The sequence below is a fragment of the Dermacentor silvarum genome, chromosome 3 (genome assembly GCF_013339745.2).
Source record: "Dermacentor silvarum isolate Dsil-2018 chromosome 3, BIME_Dsil_1.4, whole genome shotgun sequence".
In the NCBI taxonomy this organism is placed as follows: domain Eukaryota; kingdom Metazoa; phylum Arthropoda; class Arachnida; order Ixodida; family Ixodidae; genus Dermacentor; species Dermacentor silvarum.
In genome coordinates this window covers 201,146,707-201,165,807 of record NC_051156.1, presented here as the reverse complement: position 1 = coordinate 201,165,807, position 19,101 = coordinate 201,146,707, and the positions used below count along the sequence as shown (strand labels likewise).

The window sequence follows — 19,101 nt, the reverse complement described above, 5'->3', positions numbered from 1 at the left end:
ACTCTAGAAATGCTTACTTAATGCGCGTGCCATATGTTTCGCTGATATTCTACAGAGCACAATCACAGCGAATTCTGGACGCCCTTTGGGTGGAATACCTATGCATGCGATAAAAATGCAGCAACCGGGCCTCATGGCAACCAAAGCCAACGCGGCCGCATGCAGACACCATGCGCGCTATAGTTATTCCCACTTCCTCGATTCAGCGTCGTGCGCAGTATCAGCGCCGCTGCATGATCACACCTCTTAGCGTAACGGACTCGCTGAATCACGGAAATGGCGACCCGTTTTCCTGTCTCGAGTCATAAACTATACGTGGCAGATCAATAAATTGCAACACTGGTTACTAACGTATACTTGCGCTATTAACTGCGCTAAATGTGGGACAAAGAACACGAAGTGTGCACGAAATAGCCACTGTGGTAACCAGCCCTCCCTCTCTGCTCCCAGGAATGACTACGTACTTGTGCTCTTAGCTGCTGCTCCGATGATCATCGGCGGGACCGCCATGACGATGCATCCTAGGGCGGCCACATACGAAAGCACCTCGGCGGCGAAGTCGCTCTTGCAGCCCAGTATGCATTGAAAATAGACCTGCACGGGCAAGACCATTATGCCGAAATTGTGCAGTTTGAAGGCGTGCCGAAGCCCTCTTCGGCACGCCTTCAAACTTCACAATAATTTCCTCCGAAGAGCGTAAAAATTATTTTTTTTTCTGTTTCAATATTGCGCAGTGAACTTCCTCGTAAAGTCGTTAGCAAATATAGGTCAGAGAAAACTAGAGAAACGGTTCGTTTTAAAAGCCGCAGTTTAGCCCGAAAGGCCAAGCATCGATTGTTATAGCAGTCTATAGCAATCGATGTTTTGCCTTTCGGCAATCACGTGGTCCTTAATGCTAACTTATTTTCTTGGAACGGGTAAAAAAATCCAAAAAATCCAAAACAAGTCAAAAAATCCTACAGAAATTCTGACTACTAATGCGTAAGCATTCTTTGGCTCGGCTGTTCACTTTTGCTTACTTGCTTTTGCTTACTTGCTTTTCCTAGCTTATGCATGTCTACCCATCGCTTTTCCAGTGCCAAAGAAACGAAATCCGTGTACTGAACAGTCTGGAGATGAGGATATTAGTTAAGGGCATACACGTAGCGTTGACTTTCAACAGATCTTTTATTAACGTATACCTCGCTACATATTGTATATAGAATATACGATCTTTTATTAACGTATACCTCGCTACATATTGTATATAGAATATACGTTCGCCGCGCATGCTCACCGCCTTCCCATCAATGCCAAAAATTCAAGTTGTTCCTGCGTCCCCGTCCCTCTATTCTTTGTTCTTGTTTATCGGCGTAGTACTCTTTGTTCATGTCGTGAAGGAAGGTAAGGCATGCAGAAATCGACACAAGAGAAGAGAACCAGAACAACAAGGAAAGAATTTACTCATTGTTCCTCGATAACCGGGACATCCCCCCCCATTCATGCCTTTTGGATCTGTAAAGTGGACTATCCATTTCTTCAGGTGAGGAGGGATGGCGGTCCAGACACATCACGCTTCTTTTTAGAGACGCCTATCCGACATTCCTGACTTGCCGCTGACTTTTTCGCAGTCACATTTCGTACTTCCCCTTTATACCCACCTGCCACGGGATGCCTCCGAGGGCGGTCATGAGAAAGCCGTCGAAGAGCTGGACGGCGTTCGCTTGCGGAGCCAGTCCGAGCCAGTCGGTCTCGGGACCCGTCACAGTTCCCACTGCGGGGCCGTTCAGAACGTACGGCACGCACACCCACTGCGGCATCAGTGGAAATAATGGCACGCATGTCAAATCGTGTCAGCGGTCATTGGAGCATTTCTTCTTTTTACATATTTACCTTAGTATAGTTTCCGTATCCTATGAGCATTAAAAATCTTCCATAACTATACACACACGATTCTAATGGCGTATTATCTGCCTTGCAATGACTTTCGCAGTACTCTTTCAAAGTTATCCCATTGATTGATTACCGCGAACGACTCGACCTCATATGGTCTACTATGCCTTTATCGTATGAACGCTCCAAGAAAAAGACAGGCTCTTTACCAGGAATACCACCGTGGTGCATAACTGGAAGACGTCGGTGTAGGCGACCGAGTATTGCCCTCCCAGCGCGGTGTAAAAGAATATGATCATCGCGGCAATGACGATGAAGAGGTCCGAGTCTACTTCCAGCATGGCGCCCGCCGTGTCACCTGCAGTGCCGCACACGTGCGGTAGCGTATACCATTAAGCAATGTCACACAGGCCATAGAATAGCGCGCACACCTCACAATAGTCAGCCACGAATTGAAGACCAAGCCTTTGATATTTGCTTTTTTGTTTTTTTCAGTTTCGCGAATACTTTCGGCGTAATCCAAGGACCGCACGCGCATGCGCTGTAGTACACTGAGTGCTGCATAAGATAGGAGCGCCAGGTCAGGTATGCATGACACTTCCAGATAAATTCATAGCTCATTGCCGCTCCCATTTGTGTTGTGCTCGTCGTCTGCGGTGACGCGCACTTAAAAAAATCGTTAGGTACATTTTTGCATTGCGGAATTGCTCTCACAGAAGGGTGCAAAAATTAAATAAAATTTATTATTGGCTAGCAATTGTTCCTGTCAACGCCTTCGTGCCCGAATATAGGTATAACATAACATGGTCGTTGCAATTGTAGACTAGTTCTGTGTTTGGCCTCCGAGATCGCAACGGCGCAACTCGGGAGAATGCGGTACTGTGCATGGCCCCCGAGCCCGGCGTCGCGCGTTCTAGTCTGGCCTATATGTCTCCAGTATCCCGGTGAGCCGTAACACGAGGTTCTTATATCGATAGCAAACCTCACTAATAATTGCCACACTTTTACTACATATATATTTTACGCACTTTACAGTGACTAACTTTTAGGCCTATTTACAGCCATAATAAGTCTACCATTAGGAACATATTTAATCATTGAAAGCTCATAACTACTTGCATGGCGCTCTTTGGTCATCCCTGGCCCATGCGCAAATAAAAACCGCACATCACCAGCGTCGTGGGTTACGTGGTGTGTGATACGCATACGGACAAGCTACAACTCTGAAATGTTGATTCGAACTGTGTTCATCATGAGTGCGTGCAGAGTCTATAGACCCTCGATAAACACGGGCTCCTAATTGCTGCTCACCCAGCGCGGCCAACATGGCGGCCGTCCAGAATATCTCGCCGCACACGGCCGGCAGGCACAGCAGCAGCCCCATCCAGCGGCCGTACAGCTCCTGAAACGGGTCCAGCATGGTGACCGCGTTCGTCATCCGCATCTTTTGCGCGAAGAAGAAGCCGCCTGCGATTCAAACCGGATAAGGCGTGCATGGCACATTGTAGATGAAAACTTGGCATCCATCTGCAATTTACACGAAGCTCACTTTCATGTACAAATAGATAAATAAATAAATAACCGCGACGCTTTGTCTCTTCGTTATTCTTTCATTTTCCTTTCTATTGTCTCGTTTTTCTTCCGCCCTTATTTTCCGAGAATCTTCTTCCAGTCCTTCAGTTCTCTCCTTTTTTTTCCCCCTTCCATTATAGCTGTTCCCTCCTTTTTTCTCTCTTTCAATATTTCTTTCTTTCTTTTATTAGGCTTGAGTACCAGGCCTTCTGATATATACAATGAACCAATTCCTTACATGTCTGTATTATTTTATGTTCTTTTTGCCTCTCGGCTGTCAACGAGAAATGCCATCAGACGGTGACACGCGAAACCTTCGCACAGCCAGCGAGCAGCGCGATGACGTCATCGCTTCGCTCCCGACTGACGCAGTCCCAACAGCTGGAAAAGACACGTCGAGTGCGTGCCTCGGCTAGTGTGACGTAGGCCTACGTCGTCGTACACGTATATGCGTGCGTAAATCTGTCGTTAGCGTGCGCTGTATGCCTTCCCCGTTCGTCGTTCCGGCGTGGTCTAGTGGCTAGGATATCTGGCTTTCACCCAGAAGGCCCGGGTTCGATTCCCGGCGTCGGAAGAAGTTTGCGGTCTCATGGTGTAATGGTCAGCACTCTGGACTTTGAATCCAGCGATCCGAGTTCGAGTCTCGGTGAGACCTGCATGTCGTTTCATTTTCTTTCTTTTTATTTTCTATTATTTTTTATTGATCTCGCGCGCGCTTTAATTGCTCGGCCGGACCAAAGCGTGTGTTTTCAATATTCACGTCTAATTAGGTTTCTTTTTCTCGTTTCCCACCCCTCGACCTACGTCAGGTTCGTTCTGTTCCTGTTTCTGCTTCTGCTTCTGTTCCTGCTTCTGTTCCTGCTTCTGTTCCTGCTTCTGTTCCTGCTTCTGTTCCTGCTTTTGTTCCTGTGCTTCTGTTCCGTGTTCCTGCTTCCGTTCTCTGTTCTGTTTCCATTTTCTGTTTTCCGTTTCTGTTCTGTCCTGTTCTGTCCTGTTCTGTCGTGTCGTGTTGTGTTGTGTTGCGGTAGCGCTACCGACACGAAGACGAAAGGTAAGATGAAATCGGACATGCGCTGGCTCGCTTAATTGCATCGGAATAGAAAACCGCACGAATCTGGCGAACGTTCGTTGCATTGCGACTGCGCTACTGAAACGAAGACGGCAGCAGGACATTCGCTGACATTCTTTATGATGTTCATATTAACATTACTATTGAGCGGATTCAGACGTAGCAAACCCTAAAAACCGTGGACCTCGCGAAGGGGGAAAAAAAAAGACGTTTCTTTTTTTTTTTTTCCTTCTTTGTTTCTAATGATGTGAGTGATGTATTCATGGATGCTATTATGCAAGCAGTCGAATTTTGCCATACTGTTGAATTCGGCCGCGTTTGCGTTCTGAGCCAAACAGAAGGCGTATCCGTCTTGTCAACCAATCGGAGCTAACAGGATGGCGAATTCGACAATATGGTGGAATTTCAAGTCCAGAATAGCATCCCCGTGAACTAATGTGTAGTTATCGGATTCGTCTATGTGGGCTTTGTTAAAGAAAAAAAAACAAACGCACCGCACGGCTCCTTTCCCTGTTCCTTAATTTCCAGCACATAAATACAAGCGTGTAAATATAAACCCAAAGAATCTCGAGAACAAGTTAAGGACCGCAGAAATTGCGATGGAACGAAAAATGTTCGGCTTAAAGTTAAGAGACAGGAAGATAGCGGTGGGGATCAGAGAGCAAACGGGGATAGCCGATATTCTCGTTGACATTAAGAGGAAAAAATGGAGCTGGACAGGCCATGTAATGCGTAGGATGGATAACCGCTGGACCATTAGAGTTACAGAACGGATACCAAGTGAAGGAAAGCCCAGTCGAGGACGGCAGAAAACTAGGTGGGGTGATGAAGTTAGGAAATTTGCAGGCGCAAGTTGGAATCAGCTAGCGCAAGACAGGGGTAATTGGAGATCGCAGGGAGAGGCCTTCGTCCTGCAGTGAACATAAATATAGGCTGGTGATGATGATGATGATGATGATGATGATGATGATGATGATGATGAAATATAAGCCTCTACACTTTTCATAAGCGTGTCGCTATATCTAGATGAGCGAAAAGAATAAGATGATATGAGGGGCTTGGTTTTAATGCGAATCGCATTCTTGGCATTGACAGGCCTGTTTTCAAAAAAAAAAAAAAGAAAGGCTGGTGAGCTAGTTGGTACAGCATAACGTGAGGTAAAGCGCTGTGTTTTCGTCTCCTTCTGTCATCGTGAGTGCTCCTTTGCGCTTTACCTCAGGACCAGTTTTCTTTCAGACTATCTATCTATCTATCTATCTATCTATCTATCTATCTATCTATCTATCTATCTATCTATCTACCTATCTATCTATCTATCTGACCAAATATATGAGCCGATCAAGAAGATAGTGCAGTCTAAAAATGTGGGCCCATCCCGTGGGTATGCAGCACTAGGTATGTGCCTCACTTCAATTGACCTCTTTGACCCCCAACTTGGGTCACTAGGTGTGCCCAGACTTCGCGGCGGCGCCGCAAGATGGCGCAGCGTGTCTTGCTGAGGGAAGCGAGAGAGAGAGAGGACACCCGGCTGCAGTACACGCCTCATTCACGACGCGTTTGGTCGTTTCACATGCGTTTGAATAAAGCAGCGAAAGTGTCCGCACGTTTTAAGCTGCTTCCGGAAATAAAGCATTCGGTTGTAGCACTGTATTCTTGCCGTTTTATTCTGTTTCCAGTGTCGTGCTGTTAAACTTCATCTGGACCAAAAACACTTTGACTGCGTGGCCACGACGAGCGGAAAAGCAACCGTGCCGTATTTTCTAACGTTCCGTTTTGCTCATTTGCTCGGACGTTTGCTTAAACGTCGCCGCGTCACCTGTACCGCTGGGATCAGCGGCTCGACACCACGCTTGATAAGATTGGTAAATCAAACCGATCTTATGCGATTTCGGACCCTGATCCGAAAAGAACCGAAAGGACAATGGTACGTAAGAAAATACAGGCCCCGATAAAAAAAGACCAATAAAAATGTAACAGGACGGCGCAAGCATGGTGTTTTGAGACCTTCCATATCATGTTATCGTTCTTATCATGCATAGCACCGAGCGGCTGATACGAACGATAACGGCGGCACGGCTGCGTTCGTTCCACGCCCGAACTCATGGACGAAGGACGAAAAGAATATAAAATGGAATGGATCATTACGAGATATGGTCCCCAAAGTTAACTACTGCTAAGTGCTCAAGGTTTTGTGACAAGCGTCGCGATCGCCTGCAGGCGCTGTATTATAACGTCACGCCGGTGGCGTCTTGTCTCGCCCACCCGGCAGCGCTTTGCGTATATGCAGTCGCAACAGCTGGAAATCCATTCACGAGCGGCATCCGCTGAAGTGACGCATAAAACAGCCTGCGCGTGTGATCCTATAGCGGCGATCGTGAGCTATATCATGTTTCTTTCGCAGCGTGCGGACCGTGTTCCGGCGTGGTCTAGTGGCTAGGATATCTGGCTTTCACCCAGAAGGCCCGGGTTCGATTCCCGGCGTCGGAAGAGTTTGCGGTCTCATGGTGTAATGGTCAGCACTCTGGACTTTGAATCCAGCGATTCCGAGTTCGAGTCTCGGTGAGACCTCTTTTTTTTTTTTTTTCAATTATTAATGCGAAAGCATTATGGCTCATGAGGCGGAAAATCCGGTGCTGCCGTGACCACGACGGTCCGAAAATCCCAAGTGAGCCCCAAATGACTTAGATGGCCCAAGTGGACCAATCGATGCTGTTGATGACTTCAAGTAAGGCAAAGTTAATTACGGCAGAGTGAATTAAGACAGGTTTAATTAAGATACGAGTTTATTACGGCACTCGAACCCACGACCATTGGTGGGAGTCGAACACACGACATTCGGTGTTAAGGCAAAGTTAACTATGGTATAGATAATTAAGATAGAGTTAATTAAGGCATTCGAATCCTCGACCTTTGGTAGTCGCAATGCTTTCACATTCATCCGCGTAAAGATAACCAAGTGCCCCTTTAATTTTTTTTATTTCTTGTATAATGGCAAACTTAAGGGACGTCACTTCAGATTAATGGATGGCGCTTCTCGAATTACCAACAGGCCAGTCTTACCTACCGTGAGGGCATGCTAATTGGAAGGCACGAAACCCGGGCGGCGACGACGCCATTTTGAGTTCCCTCACCAAAGCCGGTATTTGGTAGAGTAGTACGACGTAGCGATTCCTTCCACTTGTTTCTACGCCACTGTTATCGTTCACCGTCAACGGCCGGTTGATTCCGTCGATAAGGCGGGCGGAGCGCCACTCACGTCGCTGACAAAGCGCGAAATGTAATGGCATTGGAATAGAATCACACTATTCCATTCCATTTATCCGCGATGTCACGAATTTCGACAGCGTTCGGCTCTATATAGTTATTGTTTGTAATTCACGGTTACGGTTGCCATGGAAAGCTGACGATGCAACCAGGGAGCTTTTTTCCGCACAGGAACAGACCAGATGCACAAACGTATCATGTGATCGAATCCGAGTTTCAGAAGCCTAATGCCGTGGTTTTCACTCACCGAGTATGAGGCTGATGGCGTAACCGATCGGAGCGTGGCAGTACAGGACGCCGTATGTGTAGACAGCCTCGGCAGTACCGTTGAGGTAGCCGCCTCCGACCCACGTGGCTGTTGACAAAACCGGCATCATCAGATAAGAGCCACGCTATTAACTCTTTCGTAAGCAGGACTCGTATTCATAAAAGGAAACGTTCTTACGCGCTGCAGCTCTACGAGCGAGGAGGGAGGTGACTGGCTGGCAGCGCCTGTCTCCTCGCTCGTGCAGCTGCAGCCACTCAGCGGCGGCCGAAAGGGACAGTCGGCAGTATTTTGTATTTTGCAGCGCAATTTAAGGATGGATATCGTGTGGGGTCTCACACATGCTCTTGAGACAAAGGAACGACAACAAAGTAGTGCAAACAATCAAAAGGGCATTTATTGCACCTTTGATACTAATGCACACTAGCCGAATTACAACCAATAGAACATTCACATGGGCGCGCGACAAATCAAGTAAGTCCGACTCACCGCGACCCGATAGCGAGCGAATACGTTCGCCCCATGCAATGACACCATCGCCTAGTCGTTCACGTGTACGGTCACCCGAACGGTGGCGCGTTCGAACGATCCGTGTTCGTCCATACCGGTGCCCCGCTCCGAGCCACGCGAGACGTCTCGCGAAGCGTGGATCGGCGCACGCGCGGGACGTCCGCGTCGCTCACCGATCCCAACCCAAAGAGGAAGCGCCGTTGACCCCTTTCTCCCAAGTCACCCCGCCGCCCGGCGGCGCCAGCATCGCGACACTCGCGCCATCTCTCGCAATGCGCCGCAACCACCACGACCGCCGTCGGCACTTAGCTACGCGGTGAAGCCGGATTACAGGAGACGCGTGAGAGTCGCGCATCCCCACAATCGCAAGTGGTGCTATATAGTGTCAGGATTTATGATAAGTAGACATGACCTCACTAAAGCTTCACTTCCATTTCGCCGTTTCAACATGCGTTCTAAAGTAAATAATTCCTTAAAAGTTAGAATATACAGTTTTAATTAGCTACCTGGACATTGTTATTTGCCGTGCAAGTAATACCCGCCTCTTCAGGTAATCCACCTGAACAGGCCGAACTGCACCGTATGCTCCACGTTTTTTAACAGCGGAGCAGTTGAAGCCGGCCGTTAAGTGTACCGCCTGCCACTGCGTTGATTAGCAACCACCTCGCGGAGCGTCGCGCGCTATGCTCGGGAGAGAGAAAGAGAAAATGAGAGCGAGAGAGCGACGCGCGCACTCTCTCTCTCGCTCGCGCGCACAGGAGTGAAGGCATGTGGTAGGGGACACGTAGAGCTGCTGCCGACGCCGATCGCCTTTCCCCGCGTTCGCGCCGCGAATTACGATGCGCGCAATCTTCCTTATTGTGACGAGGATGCAAAACCGGGCGAGTTGGTATTGATTCAGGGCAAATAATTAAGCAACGCTTGTGTTGTGTCTACATCTTTCTTCGTTTTCGTTTCTATAGTGCGCTGTTGTTGCTTATTTGCCACGAATGTCCTTATTGTCATCCTATACAATGTGTAATGTCATGCAGTGTCTGTGTTGGTGCCCAGTACAGGTCACTACTTTAATGTCACGCGATATTTATGCTTATACAATACACCGTTCACAAACTATGCCGAAATGCAAAGCGCAGTTCATGCGAATGCACATTGTATAAGACGTCGACGGAGAAATATGTCGCGGTGACGAAAACGATGATTGACGTTTGTCTAGAGATTAATTGTGAAGAGAGGCGTGTGCAGGGAGAAGTACAATGCGGAAGACGGGGGTAAGCTTGTTTGTTATTCACGCGCTTCATTCCTGCGCCTTGCGGTCTCAAGGAAACTGGCACGTTCCTCACGTGTTCTCACGCGCACGTGACGCGCGCGGATATTCGGCAAGGCAGTAATCAGCAGCCACGGTCAGCCAAATTCCAGGAGGCCGGGTTCGCTAAGAAATAATTCGCATGCGAGAAACTAAGGCAATAATGTGAAGGTGCAAAATTTATCAGATACTTTGTCAAGGCATGTAAACGCTGCTACTTGTCCAATGAAATGTCATAACTCTCCTTTAGTCAAGTTAATTATGCTTGCTCACTTAAACAATTTTCTCCCTCGTTGAGCAAACATGTGCATGGTTGCAGTGGCATAGACCGGGCACGCCCCTCCCCCCCCCCCCCCTTCCCGTCCCCGGTCAGATGGGTGCCCTCCTCACCCGTCCCCCTCCCTCCGGAAAGTATTTCTGGCTATACGCCACTGCACGGTTGGTCTACATAACTATTTTCTGTATTAAACGAGGTACTATAGCCACATAGACTAGTGGACCAAGTATACTTTGTACGCGTTTCTTGAATTGTGTAACTAAACTTCATTTCTGATTGATTGATCGATCGCTCGATCGATCGTTCAACCAATGGTCTCAAATATGTCCCTGCTTTGTAGAAGAGTAGACCCGGCTCACCTGTCATGGAGCTGATGCCGAGCGCCAGCGACAGGTTCCTGTCGGCCAAGAACAGCCTGTGGAGGAAGCGGTTCTGCTGCGGCCGCCGGCGGCGCTGGTCCATCGTCGAGCCCTGGCCGTCCTCCTTGAAGACGTGCAGCTTGCGGCCCGACCACACGCCCACGCACACGACGGCGATGAAGTAGAACAGCATTGCTAGCACCGCGGTGATGTGCACCGCCATGGTGCCTCTTCTTCTTCATCTCACTTATACCACGTGTGCTCGCGGCCTCGAACTCGCTCGAGTAGACGCTTTACTCACGTGGAGCTATGGCAGCGCCATGCTCGCCGGTGATCGGAGGCTTCGCCGCCGTTAATTAACACACCCCACCTTACGGCAAATGGGATGCAGCGCTGTCCAGTTCCGACTCGATTGACCATCTCGAACTGGTTCAACTGAGCGAGAAGGGCAGCTAAGGCCGCTGGACTGCTGGTCCGAGGGGACCACCTATACTGCAAAGCAGAGGAGCGCTTACCGAAGCTCGCTTCGCTTGCGTGCTGTTCGGGATAAAGTTTATTATCTCTCTTTCTCTCTCTGACCACCAGCGGTGAAGATCTCGGTGCTTGGTTAAATTTACTGATCCAGAATTGGGGCACTCTCTAAACTGGTTGCTTTATCCTATATATAGCTGTGTATAGGCATCAAAGTTACGATTACGACACCGTACTCCGTCCTCGTCTGAATGGTGGAATGTTCTGCCTCCGTTTCTGTCCGGTTGTGGAGTGACTAACAAACACGTGCACTCCAAGAAAAATTTACACCCTTTTGAAACTTATCCTGACCCTCCATGGTTGCTTAGTGGATTTCGACGTTACACTGCTATGCACGATGTCGCGGGATTAAATCCCGGCCGCGGCAGGCTCATTTCGATGGGGGCGAAAAGCAAGAACGCCCGTGTGCACTGCAATTCATCATCATCATCAGCCTATATTTATGTCCACTGCAGGACGAAGGCCTCTCCCTGCGATCTTATGCGATCATAATCTCCCTGCGAGATTATGAAAAGGCATTTGATTCAGTAGCGATACCAGAAGTCATAGAGACATTACGTAACCAAGGAGTACAGGATGCATATATACGTGAATATATTGGCAAATATCTACAAGGATTGCACAGCAACATTGGTTCTCCACAAGAAAAGTAGAAAGTTACCTAACAAGAAAGGGGTCCAGGCAAGGAGACACAATCTCTCCAATGATATTCACTGCATGCTTAGAAGTATTCAAGCTCTTAGATTGGGAAGGCTTAGGAGTGAGGATCAACGGCACTGCAATTGGTGCACTTTAAAGAACCCCAGGTGGTCAAAATCATTCCGCAGTCTGCCACTATACGGCGCGCCTCATAACCATGTTGTGGTTTTAGCTAATAAAGCCCCATAATTTAATTTAGCTTATCTAGTGCCCAAATAATAGCCATCTGTCATGCTTGCGATAATTCCTTTCTTGAACGCTGCATTCCCTGTACTTTCAGGTCAGGAACTACGTGCCCGTATTAGCGTATACACAGCGTTCCCGACAAGAAGGCAGCGCGCGCAGAGTGAAATGCGCGATAGATAACCATCATTCTTCGGGGACAAGACAATGAATCTTAATAGGCACACCCACAGGCTATTTCTCCACGTCACGAATACTGCAGAATCAGCCCAGCTACACCCGTGTTTGGCGATGCGCGTGGTTTCGGTTTCTCAGCTCTTCTCAGTCCAACCATGACACACTCCATAATCGTCTCATCGAACTGGTTGTCGTGCCCGTCTAGCGCTTTATTCTGAACCTTTCTGAACATTTCTATTACACGGACAACAGCGTCTCCTCACTCGGTTCTGCCATAGTAGTTCTTTCGGGCAGCTATGCTATTCTCCACACAGAAGTCCTCTCGGTTGCAGATCCCACACTTGCTGCCATAGTACTGCTTGCCGCTATCTTCCCCCCGTCATCCCGCACCTGCCTATCATTTTCACAGACTCCATGGCCGCTTGTCGCTTCTTATAACGCGGGGAAGTTCCTACCCCTTTGGCACACATTCTCCAAAGTAGTCTTAGTACACCAGTCGAGATCGTGTCGGTACCTGGCCACGCGGAACTGTCAGGGGAACGAACGGGCTAATCCGCTCGCCTGTGACACTCTTCGCCAGGCTCCCGACTTCCTCGGGCCAAGCTCCCATGATTCCCGGCATCCTCGCATTTCTCTCCAGCCCTATCGACTTGCCCGCCGCGCCTTTACAGCTCGGTCTATCTCACGCACACGGCGTCCTTATCCGACAAGTCCAGACGGGCTCTCTTCTTTCCCCCACACATCTACATCTCCTTCGCGCAATCGCGGAAGAACCACCTCCGCGATGTCACAGGTGCGGTGGTCATTCCAATGGCTCTCACGTACTGTGGTCCTGCCCTCCTCTTCACCCTTCTCCCCCAACATCCACCGACCTATCCCCTACCACTACGGCTGCTTGGTTGATTCGCGCAGCATCTTTGCTGGCTCAGCGGTACCTGGCAACCTTCATCGCCGAAGCGATGAAAGACGTGCCCGGCGGGACCCTGGACTGAGGGACCCTCTCCACAACTGCTACTCTTACTTTTTATTTAATAAAGTGCATCATCATCATCCCGCGACGAATGGCCGCTCTCGTTGTTGGTGGAACGAAAGCGTGCGAAAAAAGTTGGCCGCATATCTGCTTGCTTCGCTGCAAATGACATCGAAAGACGATAGTCTTCTGCCACCCCTGATAAGTAACACCATCTCTTGTCCACCCTCCCACCCCTCACGCTCTTCCCCTCCCCTCTCACTCCTCCCATGATGGATGCAATGGAGATTTTGCTGAATTCAATTCAAATTTACCGCGTTCGCCCTGCTCTCGCGCCATCTGTTGGGACCTTTTATTACCGTTGACTTAAAGCCGGCGGCAGAGCCGCGGCTCCAGTCGGCTTCTTTTAACGCGTAGCGTTTCCTACACCATTTCTAACGCATTCGACGCCATTTCTAACGCATTGATTTTTCATTTACTAACGCAAAAACCAGTACAATATGTATTCCTAATTAAATGAACGCTACGGAAGTTATAGAGGAGGCTATGGCCAGGTGCAACGCTGTAAAAGCTGCGCAAGAAGTACGACCATTAAAATGTATTACTTCGTGCGTTCCGTCTATGCAGCGGTCTATGCTTCGCTGCGCGCCAGCGGCGTTTGCTCGCGCGTGCTTGCACGTGAGGCTGCAGCGACGGGCTGCAAATAAAACGCGCATAGCATGGCGTTTTCAGCGCAGCTTAAGAAACTAGGGTCTTTAGAGTTACGTATCTATGTATTTTCTATTAAAGGAACACACCTCCTAATACCTAGTGATGTTGCGCCTCAGATATGCGTAATATTTACTTTGTGATCGATAACGTTCACAAGTATGAACAGCCGTACCAGTTTAAGTAGTGTGGGCGGTAAGCAAGTGGTCCAATTTTGGCCGGGTGGCTGAATCGGGTGACAGACAGACAGACAGACAGACAGACAGACAGACAGACAGACAGACAGACAGACAGACAGACAGACAGACAGACAGACAGACAGACAGACAGACAGACAGACAGACAGACAGACAGACAGACAGACAGACAGACAGACAGACAGACAGACAGACAGACAGACAGACAGACAGACAGACAGACAGACAGACAGACAGACAGACAGACAGACAGACAGACAGACAGACAGACAGACAGACAGACAGACAGACAGACAGACAGACAGACAGACAGACAGACAGACAGACAGACAGACAGACAGACAGACAGACAGACAGACAGACAGACAGACAGACAGACAGACAGACAGACAGACAGACAGACAGACAGACAGACAGACAGACAGACAGACAGACAGACAGACAGACAGACAGACAGACAGACAGACAGACAGACAGACAGACAGACAGACAGACAGACAGACAGACAGACAGACAGACAGACAGACAGACAGACAGACAGACAGACAGACAGACAGACAGACAGACAGACAGACAGACAGACAGACAGACAGACAGACAGACAGACAGACAGACAGACAGACAGACAGACAGACAGACAGACAGACAGACAGACAGACAGACAGACAGACAGACAGACAGACAGACAGACAGACAGACAGACAGACAGACAGACAGACAGACAGACAGACAGACAGACAGACAGACAGACAGACAGACAGACAGACAGACAGACAGACAGACAGACAGACAGACAGACAGACAGACAGACAGACAGACAGACAGACAGACAGACAGACAGACAGACAGACAGACAGACAGACAGACAGACAGACAGACAGACAGACAGACAGACAGACAGACAGACAGACAGACAGACAGACAGACAGACAGACAGACAGACAGACAGACAGACAGACAGACAGACAGACAGACAGACAGACAGACAGACAGACAGACAGACAGACAGACAGACAGACAGACAGACAGACAGACAGACAGACAGACAGACAGACAGACAGACAGACAGACAGACAGACAGACAGACAGACAGACAGACAGACAGACAGACAGACAGACAGACAGACAGACAGACAGACAGACAGACAGACAGACAGACAGACAGACAGACAGACAGACAGACAGACAGACAGACAGACAGACAGACAGACAGACAGACAGACAGACAGACAGACAGACAGACAGACAGACAGACAGACAGACAGACAGACAGACAGACAGACAGACAGACAGACAGACAGACAGACAGACAGACAGACAGACAGACAGACAGACAGACAGACAGACAGACAGACAGACAGACAGACAGACAGACAGACAGACAGACAGACAGACAGACAGACAGACAGACAGACAGACAGACAGACAGACAGACAGACAGACAGACAGACAGACAGACAGACAGACAGACAGACAGACAGACAGACAGACAGACAGACAGACAGACAGACAGACAGACAGACAGACAGACAGACAGACAGACAGACAGACAGACAGACAGACAGACAGACAGACAGACAGACAGACAGACAGACAGACAGACAGACAGACAGACAGACAGACAGACAGACAGACAGACAGACAGACAGACAGACAGACAGACAGACAGACAGACAGACAGACAGACAGACAGACAGACAGACAGACAGACAGACAGACAGACAGACAGACAGACAGACAGACAGACAGACAGACAGACAGACAGACAGACAGACAGACAGACAGACAGACAGACAGACAGACAGACAGACAGACAGACAGACAGACAGACAGACAGACAGACAGACAGACAGACAGACAGACAGACAGACAGACAGACAGACAGACAGACAGACAGACAGACAGACAGACAGACAGACAGACAGACAGACAGACAGACAGACAGACAGACAGACAGACAGACAGACAGACAGACAGACAGACAGACAGACAGACAGACAGACAGACAGACAGACAGACAGACAGACAGACAGACAGACAGACAGACAGACAGACAGACAGACAGACAGACAGACAGACCAAATTTTCAGCGTTTAAGTTCCCCAAGAAAGACTATCGTCTTTAAAAAAAGCGTAGTGCCGCCCAAGACGGACTGTGCGGCGACGATGGTTACGATATGGCGCCAGAGTAGCGCGCGTCGACTGTATGGAAACGGAGCGCTGCATGAGCTGCACGGCGGCTGCTGTGAATCGCGCCCCCGCGGCACCCACGCGCTGCCTCTCCCGATTAGCGAGGCGGTCGCGCCACAGATCGCTCCGTTTGCAATGTGCCGCTTGAGAAAGATTGTCCTCGCCAGCTACGCTACTCACAGCGTTCTCTTCCTAATAAAAAAAAACGTGTACCTATATAATCATAATACAAAAAAAATGTCGCAGTTTCACCCGAAAGGCGAAGCATCAATTGCGATAGCAAATTAGTAGAGAGCTATACGGAGTAAGGATAGTAGTTTTATCAGCTATATAAACTTGGGCATGTAGCAGCACCAGCAACGCGCAGAACTGTTGTCGACGCCGTCGGCATTTTGCCGGCGTTCGCACCGAACGCGCGCGGCGTTGGTGACTGTTGCCGGTGCCTTTGGCGGCAGCTCGGAGGTTTTCGACGAGATCAGAACGGGACACTCGTCGAGCAGCATCGGAAGTCTTTACCACCTTCTCGACTCGCAACGTTTTTATATAACTACGCATTTGGTGCCGCAGCTAAATGTCGGCGCCCCTCCCTCCCTCTCGTCCCACCACGCGGCCTTTGGCGCAACGCAAGAAGTCGCGTTTGCTCTGAGCTGTGCGCTTGCTCCCCGTGAAAGCGCGCGTCCCTCGCGCGCTTTCACTTGCACATAAGCATACGGCGCGCGGCGACGATTTCATCGCCGTTGGACTTCATACGGAACCTCACTGCGACGTCGACGTCGACGGCAGAAATCCGCTTAGAGTGTCCATATAATTGCTATCGCAATAATATTGACACGCGAAATGAAAACACGTATAGAGCTGCGCTCAAATTTGGCATTAGGGAGCATTGCAATCGTCGGTGAATTATTTTTATTTTGTATTGTTGAGAGACGGTACATGTTTCTTTCAAGCATAAGTTAGATAAAAGGTTTATGGTATATCCACAACTGCATTGCGTCACATAAGAGGTTTTTGCAAAATGCTAAGTGAAAAAAAAATATTAGATAACAATGACCGTAAGTAGCCTGAGAATGTATGTAGGCTACACAAAACGGTATCTCGTGGCCCTGTCCTTAACTGTTCGTTCGAAGTACACCGTCCAGTAGCTGTCACCTGTCCTTAGCCGTTCGTTCCAAGTACACCGTCGAGCTGCCATAACCTCGGCGTCCCCGTGAGGATGCGTATGTATTCAGGAACATGCATGCTATATGACATGCGGTATATGCAGATTATGTAGCCATACCGTTCTATCACTAATGTTGCTTATACCAGGTCTTACATTCTTGACAAAGTTATTCCCCAGAATTTTGAGAATGACAGCGTATACAACCAAATGTCATGGAACAAAACACTGACAGAGCATGCCTTTTATGTTAAATCTTCTCGGACTGAAATATTAAAAGTGCGAAACAATAACAGAGCTCAAACCTGAAATTGATGCAAGTTTATTGGCGCGGTTGTGCACTACCTCCGAGATCGGCCCAGAAAAGAGGTTCGGAACATACCCGATACCGAAAAAGTGGTGGTAAAGTCGCTAAGAAAGAATTTGGCTTTAATTAATATACATAAATTAAATTGTCCTAAGACAGGATTAAAAGAAAAGGAGCCCTAGCACAACAGCTCGTTTTACCTATAGCTTACATTTACTTCAATTCATACCACCACTACAGCTACGAGCCTTACACTCCATATAATATTTTAACATGTGGCTATTGCATTCATTGCTTCGTCCTTATGGCGAAACTTCGATACTTCTTTCATTTTTCCTTTATTTGATCATCAGACAAGGTCTAAGAGGAGACTATGGCTAATGGCAATGATTTCATTTTATTTTCATTTCATTTCATTTATTGCCTCACTTGGTCATATGTGTATACATTCCGCCCCCATCGGGATGCAGCAGCCATTGCGGCCGGTGTCGAACCCACGATGTCAAGCTCAGCAGCGCAACGCCATAAATATATCCATTGAGCTACCGCGGCAGATTCTATTCTATTATATTCTATTCGTACTCTATTGAGGCTTATCTTGTTCCACAACAATAACTGTCATCTGCGCCCCTTGCGTTTCGTTTCTCAAACTCTGTGCTCGCTACTTTCCTGTCGAGATTGCTGTCACGCTGATGACGCGTATCTTCCGTCGTGACCTGGAAGTAGAGGACGCGCAGCGTTAGAGAAAGGAAATGTGAGCAAGGTATAGGACGATAATTGCTGTGGGACAAGATAAGCCCCAATGGGTGCAAACATTTTAAATGCGTAAGCATTTCTATGCTTACCCAACGAGAAAACCGTCCGTCCGTCATGCAAGACGATCGCTTTCAAGACAGCGCCCGCAGCAGCGAGCGACTTTCCCTTCGAGCTGCCTGTCGCTTGAATGCGAACGAAGCGGCGAGAACACAGCGCGCCAAGCTATCAGCAGTCGGCACTCTGTCGGCATCGCTTTCGTGATACGATCCGCGCGGCCGCGACATACGCAGCCGCCGGCGTAGTACGCTTGGTCGGGGCTCATAATGGTTGGACGCGGATGGACAAGGCGCTAAAGAGCGATAACGGCTTATAATGATCGGAACGTCATTAGCGCATCTGACACCGCCACCTGCAGCAGTTTTCTTGCGTTATCAATTCACCTTGCGCCGCCGTACGTATCAGTTCGTGTCGACGCAGCGCTGTCGTTTGTACTGACCAGGTCAAGTTTCAGAACGCTGATAATGACGCTGGGCTGCGTGGAGATGAGCAAGTGGCACAATGCTTACGCATACTCCAGGAGGAGTTTCTGTGTGAACTTTTGCTGCGGCAGAATTCTGAAAGGCAAAGCAGACTCAGTGATAAAGACGGCATCGTGCACTTTCGCAACGCCTTTTGGCTGGCCCCCTAAATGCCTTACCGCAAGCGAAGTAAAGACCACTTTAATGGATGCGGAG

The 19,101-nt window shown here is 48.8% G+C and overlaps 2 protein-coding genes and 4 non-coding genes across 6 annotated transcripts in view; 4 read left to right on the top strand and 2 right to left on the bottom strand.

Annotated features, from left to right (window-relative positions):
- LOC119444170 (high-affinity choline transporter 1-like) overlaps window positions 1-1,854 on the bottom strand; it is a 78,390-nt gene extending 76,536 nt beyond the window's left edge. Inside the window, exons 1-2 of the mRNA XM_049664183.1 lie at window positions 1,641-1,854; window positions 465-594 (exon numbers count right to left, since the gene is read on the bottom strand). Of these exons, the coding sequence (XP_049520140.1) occupies window positions 465-594; window positions 1,641-1,799 (289 nt within the window). The 5' untranslated portion in view covers window positions 1,800-1,854. The remainder of the gene's footprint in view (window positions 1-464; window positions 595-1,640) is intronic.
- A 179-nt stretch (window positions 1,855-2,033) lies between these two features.
- Window positions 2,034-10,714, bottom strand: LOC119445151 (high-affinity choline transporter 1). The gene is made up of 4 exons (XM_037709475.2): window positions 10,492-10,714; window positions 8,025-8,132; window positions 3,184-3,339; window positions 2,034-2,230 (listed from the first exon to the last, which is right to left on the bottom strand). The coding sequence occupies exons 1-4, from the start codon at window positions 10,712-10,714 to the stop codon at window positions 2,034-2,036; spliced, it is 684 nt and encodes a 227-aa protein (XP_037565403.2).
- On the top strand, window positions 3,947-4,018 carry Trnae-uuc (transfer RNA glutamic acid (anticodon UUC)). The gene has a single exon. It is a non-coding gene; the product is annotated as a tRNA-Glu (tRNA).
- Window positions 4,028-4,099, top strand: Trnaq-uug (transfer RNA glutamine (anticodon UUG)). Its single transcript has one exon. It is a non-coding gene; the product is annotated as a tRNA-Gln (tRNA).
- Window positions 6,929-7,000, top strand: Trnae-uuc (transfer RNA glutamic acid (anticodon UUC)). The gene has a single exon. It is a non-coding gene; the product is annotated as a tRNA-Glu (tRNA).
- Trnaq-uug (transfer RNA glutamine (anticodon UUG)) lies at window positions 7,009-7,081 on the top strand. The gene has a single exon. It is a non-coding gene; the product is annotated as a tRNA-Gln (tRNA).
- Window positions 10,715-19,101: the final 8,387 nt, after the last annotated feature.

Bases quoted from the DNA above. Each gene is read 5' to 3' on its own strand.
- LOC119445151 (XM_037709475.2), bottom strand. From the start codon at position 10,714: ATGGCGGTGCACATCACCGCGGTGCTAGCAATGCTGTTCTACTTCATC. The intron at 3,340-8,024 runs GTGAGTGAAAAC...TTTGAATCGCAG, and splicing joins CGCCATCAGCCTCATACTCG to GCGGCTTCTTCTTCGCGCAA. The intron at 2,231-3,183 runs GTGAGCAGCAAT...GCGGCACTGCAG, and splicing joins CGCCATGTTGGCCGCGCTGG to GTGACACGGCGGGCGCCATG.